The following is a 17247-nucleotide window of genomic DNA, read 5'->3' on the forward strand; positions in this document are numbered from 1 at the left end:
TCTTAGCTTTCCTCTTGCTCACAAAATGAAAAGAGAATTTTTGCACGAGCTGTTCGTATGAGTCGATGGTCCCACTTCCTAAGTTGGTGAACCATTCCTGTGCTTTCTCTTTCAAGGTGGTCACAAATAGCTTGGCTTTAATCGAGTCAGTCTGGCCATACAAGTTCATTACTAGATCAAATGTTGCGACGTGCTCTCTCCGATCTTTGGTTCCGTCGTATTTAGGAAGATCCGAAAGCCTAAAACCGCTATCCACGATCTGTTTGTCAAGTTTCTCTATCTGTCGACTAACATTATCCACCTCTGCCCGTGATATGCCTAGTTGTCGCGAGACTGCTCTCCTGCTCGTCACCTCGTTTGACATCGTTCTCTCGGGACCTTTTTCAGGTGCCCTTGATGCCTCACGATCGTGCTTCATTTCTACTTCCGTACCCTTGAATAATTGTCTTCTCACTCCTTATCGAGCTGGAGTTACAGTTCTCCTCTCATATTCTACTATAGCCTTTTTGCTAGCTTTCTCGATCATTCTTCGTAAATCAGCACATGTCAACTGCCAAACTTGCTCTTCCTCCCTTAAAGGAGTTTCTTCCATGTGGTGATCTCTCTTAGACGATCCTTCCATATCAAACCCACTTGTTCTCAGATTGCCACAGACGGCGCCAAAATGATGCAGATCGCACAATCGGGGTTGGGTCGCTGAACCTGGATATCCTGAGATTGGGTTGCTGAAACTTTCTTCGAGCTTCTTGGTAGGGGATCCTGAGAACAGAGTACATGTTAGGCTTGCTGGGTGGCCCCCAGTTCAGGCCCTCCGATGCTTAAGTTAGAATGAGTGGGGTCGAATTCGATCTAAGGAGAGGTTGTAAGGCTGAAATGTAATAAATGCACTTGCCATAATATTCATATTTACCGATATTTATAGTGTACGACACCGTATGAGAAGACTCCACATGCCATCATCTGGACGTCTGTGTTAGATGATCAAGCGGTTGATAATTTGATTCTCTCATATGGACCGGGTCAGTCGAGTCAGGTCGGGTGACCCGACCCAGGAGTGTACATGCGAATCCAGTCCTTTGCTGCAAATCTCATAAAAATATAATGGCAATTTGGTCCTTTTTACCCTGCTGATGTACACTGCATACGTACTGTATATCAATTTTAGAGGAAAAAATAAAAAGAAAAAATGTCTACAAGAAGAGGACATACCACGAAAAATTCTAGTTCGGACCGGGCTCGATCGAACCTAAATCAATCATAGCGAGTACAAATATAATTGTCGTGTAATTAGTGTGCAACTAAGAGAACAATACACTTACTTTGTGATCGATTTAGTTCGATCAGACTTGATACGATTAAAATTGTTTTGACATATCACAATGTTAAAATACAAGAAGAAAAAATTACAATATATATAGAGTTTATTTACAAGTATGGCGATTGAGGTTATCATTTCCACCATTAATTATTATTTTTTTCTAAAACAACAATAATTTTTTCTTAATATCGTATCCCATCTTCTCCAAATTTGGGTTTACCGCGAACTGCAACATCGGCGGTGGCCCACATGCCATGGATAGGGTGGTTTCCGACGACTCTGAGTTTGGGATATGTTGTCTCAACATGCTCTCAGTGACGAATCCCAAACTGTATTTCCAACCTTCCTTTATACTCTCTTGAATCACGTACCATACTTTGACCTTATCCGAGTATTTCTCTGCCCATGCATCAAGCTCGTCTTTCAGCAAAATATCATCCTCTGTCCGATTCGCGTATACCAAGTACATTTTCGTATCATCTTCCGGGTCCTTCAAGATCGCTTGCATCACCTGATAAATCGGTGTGATTCCCATCCCTCCAGTGATCATGGCTAGTTTCTTGGAAAATTTTTGTTTCCCATGCATGACGAAGTACCATTTTCCTTTGTAATCCATGTGGCCCAACGGTCCTTTCACGTCCACTGAAGAACCCAGTTCCAAAGAGTCAAGATACTGCGACATTAACCCACTATTGGGGAATTTTGGGTGAACCCCTTTAAAGTAATTTCGACCACCAGCTCAAAGTATCCCACAGTGTCGACGGTGCTCGACAGTGTGTAAGGTCGCATGTAGAGCTTATCATCAATGGTGGCACAAAGGAAAATATTTTTCCCAATGGTTAATCCTAGAACTTGGTCTTCGTTCGGCAATGCGAATCGGAACAATCTCACGTCATGGGACAGTGAAGTTTTGGCAATAAGTTTGCATGGGATCTTCTCACGCGGCACAAGGGCGACGCACCTCCTCGTCGTCATCGGCGAAACTTCTTTGATAGGCGCCAAGTGCAGATTACTACTCTGGCCATGCACCGAGTTATTCGGGGAGGAATCTATGGAGGCGTAACCAGTAGTGATCAGCTCACCAATTCTGTAGTCCTCAAGCATCTTCTTGACTTTGTCGAAGTGTATGGCGTCGAATTCCTCCGTGCAATCGGTGCCAGCATTGATGAGGATACTGTCAGTGCTGCCGGGATGGTCTTTGAGGAAGCGGGTGCAGTCATAGACATGGCCGTGCACGATGATCCACGCAGAATCGGGGGAATTATGCTTTTAACCTCGGAGATGGAGAACGTTTTCGAGGTGGTGTTCATGAACAGGGAGGAGACAATCTTCTTTAAGGCTTGGTTCTCGTTGAAGTATTTCCCGAGGTGGCGCTCCTTCGCCATCCATCCGCTAGATTGATTGTCAAGCTAAGTTGGCTGCTCGAAGACGATCTGATTTCTCCCTTGTGTGGCTTGCACACATTGGTTTTTACTCAGAACCAGCAGTTGTTCATCATCCCCTGTAAAAGTTAAATTTTTATTATAATTCTAATCATACTTATCTAATTACTAGAGAATAAAAATTATATATAATTTAGTTTCGAAATAGGAAACTTCATTGGTATGGCAAATTAAAGAAACATGAGTGCATTGAATGAGTGGGGTCGAATTCGATCTAAGGAGAGCTTATAAGACTGAAATGTAATAAATACACTTGCCATAATATTCATATTACCGATATTTATAGTGTACGACACCGTATGAGAAGACTCCACGTGGCATCATCTGGACGTCTGTGTCAGATGATCAAGTGGCTGATAACCGGGTCAGTCGAGTGACCCGACCCGCGAGTGTACACGCAAATCCAGTCCTTTGCTGCAAATCTTATAAAAATATAAGGGCAATTTGGTCCTTTTTACCTTGTTGATGTACCCTCCATACGTACTATATATCAATACGTAATATATATCAATTTTAGCAGAAAAAAATAAAAAGAAAAAATATCCACAAGAAGTGGACATACCACGAAAAATTCTAGTTCGGACCGGGCTCGATCGAACCTAAACCAATCATATCAAGTACAAATATAATTGTCGTGTAATTAGTGTGCAACTAAGAGAAAGTGACCAATCACATAATAAGTATAATGCACTTACTTTGTGATTGATTTAGTTCGACCAGACTTGATTCCATTAAACTTTTTTTGACATATCACAATGTTGAAATACAAGAAGAGAAAATTACAATATATATAGAGTTTATTTACAAGTATGGCGATCAAGGTTATGATTTCCACCATTAATTATTATTTTTTTCTAAAACACCAATAATTTTTCCTTAATATCGTATCCCATCTTCTCCAAATTTGGGTTTACCGCGAACTGCAACATCGGCGGTGGCCCACATACCAAGGCTAGGGTGGTTTCCGACGACTCTGAGTCTGGGATATGTTGTCTCAACACGCTCTCAGTGACGAATCCCAAACTGTATTTCCAACCTTCCTTTATACTCTCTTGAATGACATACCATACTTTGACTTTATCTGGGTATTTCTCTGCCCATGCATCAAGCTCGTCTTTCAGCAAAATATCATCCTCCGTCCGATTCGCGTACACCAAGTACATTTTTATATCATCTTCCGGGTCCTTCAAGATAGCTTGCATCACTTGATAAATCGGTGTGATTCCCGTCCCTCCGGCGATCATGGCTAGTTTCTTGGCAAATTTTTGTTTCCCATGCACGGCGAAGTACCCTTTTCCTTTGTAATCAATGTGGCCCAACGGTCCTTTGATGTCCACTAAAGAACCCAATTCCAGAGAATCAAGATACTGCGACATTAGCCCACCATTGGGGAATTTTGGGTGAACCCCTTTAAAGTAAATTTTCACCACCAGCTCAAAGTATCCCACAGTGTCGACGGTGCTCGACGGTGTGTAAGGTCGCATGCAGAGCTTATCATCAATGGTGGCGCAAAGGAAAATGTGTTTCCCAACGGGTAATCCCAGAACTTGGTCTTCGTTCGGCAATGCGAATCGGAACAATCTCATGTTGTGGGAGAGTGAAGTTTTGGCAATAAGTTTGCATGGGATCTTCTCATGCAGCACAAGGGCGACGCTCCTCATCGTCGTCGGCGAAACTTCTTTGATCGGCGCCAAGTGCAGATTACTACTCGGACCATGCACCGAGTTATTCAAGGAGGAGTCCGTGGAGGCGTAGCCAGTAGTGATCAGCTCACCAATTCTGTAGTCCTCAAGCATCTTCTTGGCTTTGTCAGAGTGTATGGCGTTGAATTCCTCTGTGCAATCGGTGCCAGCATTGATGAGGATACTGTCAGTGCCGCCGGGATGGTCTTTGAGGAAGCGGGTGCAGTCGTAGACATGGCCGTGGACGATGATCCACGCAGAATCGGGGGAATTGTGCTTTTTAACCTCGGAGATGGAGAACGTTTTTGATGTGGCGTTCATGAACGGGGAGGAGACACTCTTCTTTAAGGTTTGGTTGTCGTTGGAGGATTTCTCGAGGTGGCGCTCCTTCGCCATCCATCCGCCGGATTGATTGCCGGGCTGAGTTGGGTGCTCGAAGACAATCCCAATTTCTCCCTTGTGTGGCTTGCACACGTTGGTTTTTACTCGGAACCAGCAATTGTTCATCATCCCCTGTAAAAGTTAAATTTTTATTATAATTCTAATCATACTTATCTAATTACTAGAGAATAAAAATCATATATAATTTAGTTTTGAAATAGGAAACTTCATTAGTATGGTATATTAAAGAAACATCAGTGCATTGAAAAAACTCCAGGTCATTGGTTCTTACAACAAAGGTTCAGAAGATAATTTTTATGTGGCACGTGACTCCACATGGTCGGTAAATAATATATATATAATCCATGTTAATTATTCTCATTAATCTATTTTTTATAATTAATCCACTAATTAATTCAAGAATTATACGTATTTGGACCAAAATACAATTACATATATATATACACATAAACATACCATGACATTCCAGATGAGCTTCTCGGGCTGTGTGTTGAGCGTCTCATCCCACGCTCGGACCGCAATCTCCTTGGCCCCGAGCAGGTCGAGCACCTCCACCTCCAGTGACCACAAGCACCAACACCAGTATTTGCCGTACTTGTTAGGCTTGTCGGGGATGTCCAGCGAACACACATGCCATGTTTCTCCACCATCCAACGTCACCTCTACTCTCGTCACTTTCTTACCGCCCCCTATTTATTCACGTAAATTTCCATGAATTAGTAATAATTCACGTCGATAATTGTACTCATGATCGGGGTTTGAAAGATCGGAGAGTCAAAAATGGAAGTTTATTGTCCACGGCCAGTCTTTTATGGGAAACTCATTAAGATACTACATCGTACATAGGTGTAATTAAAACAAAAAGACCTAAGATGCTGGAACTCTATATTATACTCAAGAAACCTAATATGATTCCACTCACTAGTTGTTCAAGTAAATTATCAACAATAGTGGTTAAAGTTAAAATTTTATAAATAAATTTAAAAATTTTGTGGGGATTTCTCTTACTTTATATTGATTAAGGATAATTACATTCTTCTCTCCTGAAATTTAGTGTAATTACATATAGACCACCTATTATTTGAAAAAAAAAATTACATCTAGCACCCCTGAAATTTGTTTCCATATAACAAATTAGTCCCTTTCGTTGGTCAAAATTCACAAATTTGCTAATATTAACAAAAAAATTGAAAAAAACATCTATATTTACCCCGCTTGATTTATTACTAACTTATTACAGGTCAAATAAATCTTTTTACAATCAAATTACCCTCATACGCTTTCACGCGTTGGTGCGTATGAGGAGGTATATCTTCACTGTTACAAGGGCAGTTTAGTATGAAAGAAATTGTTTGACCTACAATAAGTCATTAATAAATCAATCGATAGTATATATCAATTTTCATTCCAATTTTCTGTTAATATTAGCAAATTCAGTAAATTTTGACTAACGAAGAGACTAACTTGTTAGACGGAAGCAAACATTAGGGGTGCTAGATGTAGTTTCGCATACCATAAAGAATTTACGTATAATTACATTGAACCTTAAGAGAGAGGAGTTGTAATTATTCCTATTAATTAAATGTCTTATTAATATATGTCTATAAATTGCTTTGGAGAATGTAATCATGTGCGAGACAGTGTGTTTAGAGGGAACAAAAAAAACAAAGTTACTTTTATAGGGCATGACAACATTAATGAGGGTTGGGAGAGAGAAATAGTTGTCTCTAGCAAAGGTTGGTTTGGCGAAAATGAATACTTATTATGGAAGGAATGCTGTCTAGATCCAAACAATTTGCAATGCTCGATGATGATATCATTCAGCAGACGATGTACCTAGAACAATCTCGTCCGTCCACAACCTAGGAATTAGCATTAAATGATGGCCGTTGATGATAATGGTTTTAGTTTTACTAGATCTATATCTATAACATATATAAAAGTGGGCAAAAACAAAATTTTCGTCCTATAATTTTGACACGAATTTTATTTTTTTATCCTTTAATTTTGAAAATATTAGATTTAGTCTCGTATTTATCAATTTTGTGTAAATTCAGTTCTTTAGCGTAGTTTAAGACTCTTTTGCCCTTCAAATGATAAAGTTTAATAGTCCATCATAATGCTCTTAAAAGGCCCAACATGCTTCTAAAATAAAATTAAATCTTCATAAATTCATACCTTCTATGTGAGCATTAGTTATGAAATGCGAAATGAGTGAAGATGGACTAAATTTGCTTTTTAAAAAGCTGTGCGTGGAGTAAAATTGTCCAAAATTGGGTCAGAGGACTAAAATACACATTTTTTAAAATTAGAGGACTAAAACTAAAATATTTAAACTTAAAGAATTAAAATTAATAGCAGGTATATTTAAGAGACTAAACAAATAATTTTTCCTATAAGAGCGTGAATCTTTCATGTGATTATTCCCCATTGTGAAAAGATATTCATACCCTTACTTAAGTAATTTTTATAATAATAAATAAAAATGAATTATAAAAATATAAAACTCTATTAAAAGAAGACTGTTTAAGAGTTCTAATAAAAAATTGAATAATCATATGTCTATGCAATTAATTTGTTAGAAGATATTTAACTTTAAAAATATTATTTTACAAAGCCACGATATAAGTTAAAATGAATAGTATCGAAATAATATATAAAATAATAAACTTCAAAACTCTATAATATATAATGAAAAGAATAAATATCATAAAATTTTAAATAAAAATGATAAATCTTAATAAATTGGAAATGCTTTAAAAAAATTTAACATGGATGACTTCTTACTAATTGATTTTATTTTAATAATGGTAGTGGAATTTTTTTTGAGATTATAATTTCATGTAATTTTAATTTTTACCATAATATACCGAAGATAAAATAATATTACTAAGTGCAACTTATGATTAAATATATAATAGTGAAAATATCTCTTGAGTGTTTATTATTATTATGAGAAGATATTCGTATCCTTATTTATATTTTTCTTTCCAATAATAAATTAGAGGGATAATTATATTTATACTTTCTGATTTATGCCGTGTTTACATAAACTATCCCTACATTTTGCATAATTACCCCTAACAACCAAAGAATAAGGGTACTTGTGTAATAATGTTGATATTTTTGGGAGCTATATGTGCAATTTTTATAAAAAAAGTGATTGAAATAATTTTGACATTTCTAGTGGTGTATGTGTAATTATCAAAGCGACGTGGGTGGTCTCCAAATAAATTTTAATGTTAATTTGCTAGAAATAATTTAAATTTTGTTTTTAAAAAATATTGATTTTTTGGGTAACTATAAAATTTAAAAAATAAATAGTATGTGTAAAATGCAAATATATATTAATCCAAACTTCAAAAAATAAAAAAATTAATAAGAATAAATATTAGAAAATTCCAAATAAAAATCGTCAATTTCATTATAGAAATTCTAAATTGAGTGACTTCAAACTAATTGATTTTACTTTTGATAATAGTGATGGGGAAATCCTAATTTGACAAAAATACCCTTGATGAGGGGCATTTCTGTAATCTACCTATACAAGATTCGCACCCCATTGAAGTGGGTCGGATAGAACCTGTCCTGCTAATCGAAGACCCGACATGATAGTAGTCGTCCGATCAGAGATGCTAACATCCAGATTATGACGCGTGGCCCAACCCACCTTACACACTTAAAAATATAAATATCGTAATGCGTCATTTATTGAGGTAATTGTTGTCTATTTACTTTCGACTTACTATCTCAGCTCGCACATTTACCTCAATCAACTCTAACTTGAGCGTCAGAGATTCATTGTCGAGGACGCACCCGACGAGGCTCACATTCGTGCTTTCATCCTCAGGACCCAATCACTAAATCGCGTGAGGATACGTGGCCTTGTTCGATCAACAATCGTGATCGCATATTTCGAGTTCGACGAAATAGTATTAGATAATTCTTTTTAGATTGTACTTTTTCTCTTTTTTTTTTTTCCTCATAATAAAAGTGTGTAAACATTACAATTTATAAAGAGTGATAAAATACAATTATAGGATCTCACGTTTAACAAAAATAAATTAAATATTAACAATAAAAAATATCCACAAATAAAAGCACTAATCTTTATATTTTAAGTTGAAATTATGTATGAAATCTCGCATTATATAATTTTCAATATTAGATAATGTTGTATGCACATAAATTCAAAATGAAGTTTTTTAAAAACATAAAAAGTTATTAAATAAGAAATATATATATATAATGCCAATTAAATTTATACGAATTAATAAATAAAAAAATTACACTAAAAATATGGAGTTAAAAATGCAGAAAATAACATTTTATGCAATAATATTTTAAATTTAGAAGTTAACGAAGAATGTAAACAATATTTTGACAAACTTTAAAAATTGATCGTAAAATATAATTAGAATAATTATAAGACATCTCAATACAAGTTAATATATGGATATGTCTAAATAGATTATTTTTTTATAAAGAGTATCAATAACTAATTAGTTTAAAATCATTTCATGTTAATAATAAAATAAAATATTTCACAAAAATAATATAGCAAACACAAAATAAAATTACATGGAGGAGATAGAAAATAGACATTAAAAATAAAACATGATCAATTTCATTAAATTAGAATTTCTTATCAGAAATCGAAAATACGGGACTCTGTTAATCTTATTTTAAATTATATTTTTCTTTTGTACGTATTCGAATATGTTCTAAATATATAAAAATCATGTATTAAACATAATAATTATATAGACGAAATGTAAAAATTCAATTTTAAGGGATAAATATTTTATTTAATATTATCAATTAAATTTAGAAGTGCATTGCAATTAATAATAAATTAAATGGTTTCCTCATCAACTAATAGATAAAATTAATAACAAATTAATGATTCAATAATGCATAAATATAAATAAAATTATGAGTTTAATATCTTTATTAATAACTAATAAATTTTATAATCACATCTAAAAATATATTTTTATACGTGATACTTCTTATTTAATTATTATAAAAAGAGTAATAATTCAGGACTAATATTGCAGAAAAATGCAAGCAACCCCCTTGTGATATTGCAAATGAGCAAATTACTCCCTTATGAAAAAATAAATAGCAATTTATCTCCCTATATTTTTTAAAAACAACAATTTTCCCTCCTATATTTTTTAAAATGAAGCAATTTACCTCTTTATAAGAAGATAAATTACTATATTTTTTTCATAAAAAAGTAACGTGCTCATTTTCAATATCAAATGAGAATAAATTGCTATTAATAGCTGACCAGAATAGGCATATCCCCGCAAGGTGTAAGACCTCTGAGAGGTCGAGGAATTGATGGGCAATATTTCTTCATGACACGGCGTCGTAATGACGGAGTTGATGTTCAACTCGTTGATGATGTAATCAGGCTTGTACCACCAAGCTGCTTGCATGCCAATGCCAACGCCATTGTCAGGACACAAGACAAAAACATCATCAGCTTTCATTGTGATAAAGTAAATTACATATATACCCTCCTAATCTCTTGATTATGTCATCCTAAATTCCACAATTAAATTATTATTATTATTGCATTTAATTGCAAACTTTTTACCCAATCAAATTTAGTCAAATTAAACTTATCACACTTGTCGTATAATTGACTATTTTTTTTAACTGTATTTTTATTACACTTATTACATAATTAATTTAGATTCGAAAAAACTGAATCCAAAAGTTGAAATTAATTTCTCCTACAAATTATAGGATATTTTATGTCAATTCTTGTTTTTTTTTGGATAAAGGCAATTTTGGTCCCCTAATTTCAGGCCATTCTCGTTTTAGTCCCCTAAGTTACTAGGGTTTCATTTTGGTCCCGTAAAATTGAAAAAATCTTAATTTTGGTACAAATTTGATTGGAAAGTTGAGTTGCTCGTCGGAAAAAGTCACATGCCAGGCATGTGACTTTTTAAATTGGGGCTTGCATTGTGATTGGTCATTCTAAAAGGCTTAAAGGCAATTTTTGTCCCCTAATTTTAGGCCATTCTCATTTTCGTCCCTTAACTTCAGGCCATATTTTCACCACATCATCTTTTTCAGTCAATCACAATGCAAGCTCCAATTAAAAAGTCGCATGCCTGGCATGTGACTTTTTTCGACGAGTGACTCAACTTTCCGACCAAATTTGTACCAAAATTGAGATTTTTTCAGTTTTACAGGACGAAAATGGAACTCTAGTAACTTAGGGGACTAAAATGAGAATGATCTAAAATTAGGGGACGAAAATTGCCTTTAAATCTTTTTTTTTTTTCTCGGTCAAACATGCACATTCCAAATGTGAGAGGTATATCAGTATACACTATAAATATGTTGAAATTTTAAACTTAATTAATAAAATCTTTATGTTTCTTAATATAGAATTTTGGATAATTATGGAAAGAAAATTATTGTTGGACTTCATATTGTCGAATCAAATGATCATTTTTTGTCGTATAACTGATTCTGCTGTCCTTTAGTTATATACTAATTTAAGTGGACCAAATCCTAGAATTTGCTTCCCATATTTGGACTATGTGTGTGAAAATATTTAGTAAAAAAGCTCTAAAAATAAAAAAATAATTTGAAAACAGAGATAATTTTTGTAAATATAGATGTGTTCATCGTACCTTCAGCGTTGGCTAGTTCCGCATCAACGTGGGATGGAAGAACCCTGTTGTCCTTGTAATGATAATAACTGTCGGACTCCTGTGTAGTAACGATTATACGGTTCAACCATTTCACCATTCTCCCGCCGATGCAACCCGGAATTATCACTCTCACCGGAAACCCATGATCCGGCGTCAATCTCTCGCCATTCTGCATGTAAGCCAGTATGATGTCCCTGGCCGGATCCATGGCTATTTCCTTCTTCACGCTCGTCCCATATTTCGAGCCGCCGCCGCCGGGCAAATCTTCCGCCCCTTCGAAACACACGTTGAGTGCGCCCTTTTTCTTGCCCATAATCCCACATCGCTTAAGAATAGCGCGTAGTGGCACCCCCCGCCACACGGAGGTGGAAATCCCGGCGGCGCCCCAGTTGAAACCGATGGTTTGTTTCACCATGTTTTGTTCTTTGCGGCGGTTTCCGGCGCAAACGAGCGTGACGGGGAATTCTCTGCTTGGGAACTCGGTTTCCAGTTGGTGCATGGTGAACCGCATGGATCTTTTGACGAGACCGGTGACTTCAACCGTACATTTTTCGTAGACCGCCTTGGGAACTGGCCCGTGGTTGCGGACGTAGTGGAGGGGGACCGGGGTGATGAAACCGTGGTGCATGAGGCGGGGGAGCGGCGGCTCAGCGTTGAAGGGGTGTTTTCCGGTGAGCCGAACCATGGAAGGGTTGCGCTCCACCCAGTTGTCGGCGGTGGCCTCGTCCCTCAAGTCGAGAACCGATGGTTCTAAATCGGCGTTGGATTTCTTAATAGCCAAGGAGTAATCATTTTCGTCATCATCGTCCTCATCGCTGGAGGAGTAATCAAATCTGGCATTGCCAATATTCATATTGCGCTTGTTGGGGAAAGTGACGTCGGCGGATGGAGGGAAGCTGCAGCCACGAACCGGGGAGTCGGACCGGTGGTCGGATGTCGGACTGGGTTTGAATGGGAGGGAGACGCCCTGGAATCCCGGTTCTTGGCGACCAAATTGCCGGTTCTCAATAGAAGCCGCCATGGTGGTCGATGGAGGAGAGGGAAGAGAAGGGAAGGAAGCTTCTTTGCTTTCTCTTCAGACGAACATTTTTGTAGTTTATAGTTATTTACTTTGCTTTGTTTGAGACGAGGTTGGGGAGTTTATATAGCTAGAGCCGGTTGACGACTATATATTCCTCTCGAAAAAAATATTGTCCAAACCTTGAGGCAGAAGACCCCACCCCCACCCCCATCCCCCACCCCCACCCCCATCCCCCACCCCCACCCCCATCCCCCACCCACTCAATTTTAATTAATACTAATACAAATCCATTAATTATGTGCCTATTCACCAAATCAAATATATTTAGAACAAAATTAAAGGTGGGTGCAATTAAGACCAATGAATAGGTGTGAAAAAGAAGAGGGGCATGCAGCAGCATATGTATTAGTGCAGTCAGAAGTGGCGCATGGGACTCCCAACAGCCAAATCCCATTCGAAACCAGTACATGGATCGGAGGCGGGGGCGGGGGCGGGGGCGGGCTTCGGCTTCTTACTACCTACGTACGTATAGACAGACAGACAGACAGATGGGGAGCGCAGCCAAACTCACATGATGGAAAACAAAAACCATGCAGTGAGGCTAAGGGTAAACTAAAATAGAAAGGGTCAGAATTCACAACTGGGGGCGGCTAATTGAAGCCGATGAGGGTTATGGAGACAATGGCCTCTTCGTGATTCTTTGAGTCACCTTGGTTTCTACAGCTCCCTACTTATCCCCTTCTTCACTTTTTATTTTTTTTTCTCATTTTTACACGTATAATTCAGTATATTACGTTCACTGTATATATTTTAACTGTTAGTGGCAGTACGTATATGTGTGTTCTAACAAGTTAACGGATATATAACATGAATTACATAAATAAGAAAATACTTTTGATCAGTACATCAATTAATTTCAGTACGATTGATTAGTAGATCATACAGATACAATTTTTCATTGAATGAAACGATCGAATTCCTTTATTCATGAATAGTAATAGTTTCAGTATGATATATATAGATATCTGCCAAACGCGTTTTAATTTGAAGCACAATATTTATATAATATTGATAAGTAAATATAGATATATGCCAAACGCGTTTTAATTTGTGTATGTATGTATATAATATATATATATATATAAATGTATGGAACCAAATGTTCATGTCCTTCAGCAGGACAAAATTTTTGTCAAATTGTGAAAGTGAATGATATCCATAGAGAAAAGGAAACTCACTGTCGTTTCTTTCTGTCAACACGATTGAAACCATTTAGTATCCTCTCTCCTTACATTTTCCGATGAGACCACCCTCATTTTTAATTAATTTTATTTATTTATTTATTCTCATTCACAACCATTTAAATTTAAATAGAAAAAGTGCAAGTAATCCCCTTTGATGTCGCAAATGAGCAAATTACCCTCTTATGAAAAAATAGTGATTTACCTCTCTGTATTTTTAAAATACAACAATTTACCTCCTTGTATTTTTTAAAATAAAACAATTTACCTTCCTGCATAAGAAGGTAAATTGTTTCATTTAAAAAAGTATAAAGGGATAAATTACTATATTTTTTTTACAAGGGGATAACGTGCTCATTTTTAATATCAAGAGGGTAAATTGCTATTCACCCTATTTAAATATATACATATATGAACACTTTAGTAGCTAAAATTGGCTTTTTGGTAGAAATAAAAAAAATAAAAAGGAAAAGAAATGGATGGAAGATATTTGCAGTTATATCTATTTGGGGATTTTGTCCCTATTTTAACTTCAAACAAGTAAGAAAAACAGACAAGAACCACAACTTGCATCAGTTTCTGAGTAGCCTTTGGTTTCAATCTTCCTCATGTTTATTTATTACCTATCACTCCCCCCCCCCCCCCCTTTCCACACGTGTGAAGAATTTCATCCCATGCAATAGTGAGGAATTCTTGACAGTATCGAGTTGGAATAATCTGTTTTTTTTCTAATATCCTGATCCAACGTTAAAAAATTTTCTGTCGCTAACATATAGTATTCATCTCTATTTGGTGATAAATAAAGCAGTCGTAACCCTATTGCTCCAAAATTTCATAAAACGGGCTTTCTAGAAATCCCCAACTACCCATCCTGGCATAAAATAGTGTGTTTTTTTTTTATTATTTTCAAACTCATAATTACTGTAATTAAGATGAAGGATTAGTTAGTAATTATTTTAATCTGATTAATATAGAGCCACAACACACATGTCAGTTGGTGATTTTTTTATTTTATTTTATTTTATTTAAATTGTATTTGTAAACTCATATCTTTTTCATAGATGGGTAATATGCTCATTTTCAATATCACAAGGATAGATGCTATTCGTCCCTTAATTTTATAAGTGTCCTATTTCTTTAATTATAAGGCAAAATTGCAAAATTGGTCCAGTAAGTATGGGGGTGGCATAATTGGGACCGTAACTACAGGACTGACAATTTTAATCTTGTAAGTACTGATTTTTTTGGTAATTTTGGTCCTTCCAACCAAAATTGCTCAAAAACGCGGCAGAGAAATTTGGGGCTTAGGGTTCCGACGTCTACGTACGCAACTTAAACACCTAGGAGCTTGTATGGCCAATGACGTGGCTTAGGCAGGAAAAAGAGGCCATCTGGGCAAAAGTTACACAGTTAGTAGCACGCGTGGCTTGAAACGCGGGAAAAAATAATGACGTGGCAAAATTGTAAAAAACGGACGAGTAAAAAAAGAGAGCTATAAAAATCTCCCCCAAATCGCAGTACATTCACCTAATTCCAAAGAACCCTAAAAATCCTTCTTTCAACTCGAATCTACAATTGATCGTCGATTGAGGAGGAAGAAACCCAATTGAAGCAATGCCACTTCGGGATCCTGAGTTTAACGACTTTCCTCTACCTTCGTATGGTAAGTTTTGTATGTTTTGAAAGAATCTAACTTTTAGCGTTAAATATAGGGTTTTTTGTGGTCCCAAAAAATGAAAGTGGTCCCTTGTGTTTTTGTTTCGAGATCTCTAACACTATGGTTCCATTGTGTTGTTATTGTCTTGAAAGCAACAGTGGATGATCTTTTTTGTTTTTTTTTGTCTGTCTGCTGAATATTTTATTTGGCCCATGTGCGTGTAAATGTATTCATTTTGTTTTCTTTAATCCTTGTAGTTGTTGTTTTTTTCTGGAATTATGTATAAATGTATCTATTTTGTTTTCTTTTTTGTATGATTTTTTATAATTTTTTTTGTGATTAAATTTTTAACTGGTTCTGTTTTGTGTTTGTTTATTTTTGTTCCTTTTTTTTTCTTTCAGATAATAATGATAGTTGTTAGCAACCATTACATCATTTTTGGGGGAATGTAATGTACAAATTTGATTATAAAGATGTGTATGAAATGTCTATTTCAAACTTGAATGAAATGGCTAGTGAGGTGGGTTATTTTGGTAATGGGACATATTTCACGAAGCTTGGAGATGTGTCTTACGAAGTAAGTAGTGATGATGTTTTGTTTGATGTGTGTATTGGTATAGCTCCTGAAAAAGAAATCAATATATATGTTGAAGTTGATGGAAATATTATGGGCAGTCAGGTTGGTGAATGTAGTACACAACCTCAGGAGGGTGGGTCGACTGAAGAGGGTGAAAATTTGAAAGAATCTGAATCCTTTGAAGATAGTGACTATGATTTGAGAAATGATAAGATGAATACACAAAAAACAGGAGAGTACATTGATGAAGAGGCTCTGGAAAAACAAATAGAAAGAGAGGTAGAAGAAACTAATATGAAAGAAAAGAATGAAAAAAAAATAAAGATCATGACAAGGGTAGCAATGAAGAGGGTGAGAAAGACATGTTTGGGAGTGAGGGTGACTTTCAGAGTGAGAAGGGGTCTGATGATGATGAAACAAGAGACCCAAATATTGTTTTCAATCCTGTGGAATAATATGATCCTACCTTTGAATTAGGTATGATCTTCAGCACTAAAACTTAATTTAGAAATGCCATTCACAGTCATGCAATAAAAATAAGGAGACATTTGAAAATCACCAAGAATGATAAGAACAGAATGTATGCTAGATGTGCTAAGGAAGATTGTCAGTGGAGGATAAATGCACACAAAGTGACTGATGAATGCACATTTCAGATAAGAGAATATAATTTCAATCACACTTGTGGAAGGGACTATCATGTTAAAAATTTAAAGTCAAAGAGGCTTGCAGAATAGTGCATTCAAAAATTCAGAAGTGATCCAAAAAGAAATCTCAAAGGTTTTAGGGTTGATGTCATTTAGAATTTAAGAATCAACGTATCACGAGATCATGCGAATAGAGTCAAAAGAAAGGCACTAAAATCAATAGAGGGTGCTCCTGAGGTACAATATTCAATGATGCAAGATTATACCAATGAATTGCTGAAAAGTAACCCGGGCACCACAGTGGATATTGATAAGAAATTCGATAAATTTTATGTGTGTTTTGGTGCCTTGAAAAATGGGTTTAATGGGGGTACAGACAGGTGGTAGGGTTGATGGGTGTTATTTGAAAGGTTCTTTTGGGGGTGTTCTATTAACAGGAGTAGGCATTGATCCAAATTACAATATTTATCCTATTGCATATGCTGTTGTTGGAAAAGAAATGAGGGTGACTTGGGAGTGTTCTTAAGACTTCTGAAATATGATTTGGGGGTGGTTAGAGATGATTAGTGGTGTTTCATAT

General features: G+C 36.0%; 1 protein-coding gene and 1 pseudogene across 1 annotated transcript; both read right to left on the minus strand.

Annotated features, from left to right (window-relative positions):
* Window positions 1–1478: 1478 nt before the first annotated feature.
* On the minus strand, window positions 1479–2816 carry LOC105171133 (nitrate reductase [NADH] 2 pseudogene; annotated as a pseudogene).
* A 701-nt stretch (window positions 2817–3517) lies between these two features.
* Window positions 3518–12703, minus strand: LOC105171134 (nitrate reductase [NADH] 2). The gene is made up of 4 exons (XM_011092160.3): window positions 11504–12703; window positions 10141–10281; window positions 5301–5533; window positions 3518–4955 (listed from the first exon to the last, which is right to left on the minus strand). Exons 1-4 carry the CDS (start codon window positions 12543–12545, stop codon window positions 3615–3617), a joined length of 2757 nt encoding a protein of 918 aa, XP_011090462.1. The 5' UTR covers window positions 12546–12703; the 3' UTR covers window positions 3518–3614.
* Between the last annotated feature and the right edge of the window lie 4544 nt (window positions 12704–17247).

Source organism: Sesamum indicum, linkage group LG9 (genome assembly GCF_026168435.1).
Source record: "Sesamum indicum cultivar Baizhima isolate 11 linkage group LG9, ASM2616843v1, whole genome shotgun sequence".
NCBI classification, from domain to species: Eukaryota; Viridiplantae; Streptophyta; class Magnoliopsida; order Lamiales; family Pedaliaceae; genus Sesamum; species Sesamum indicum.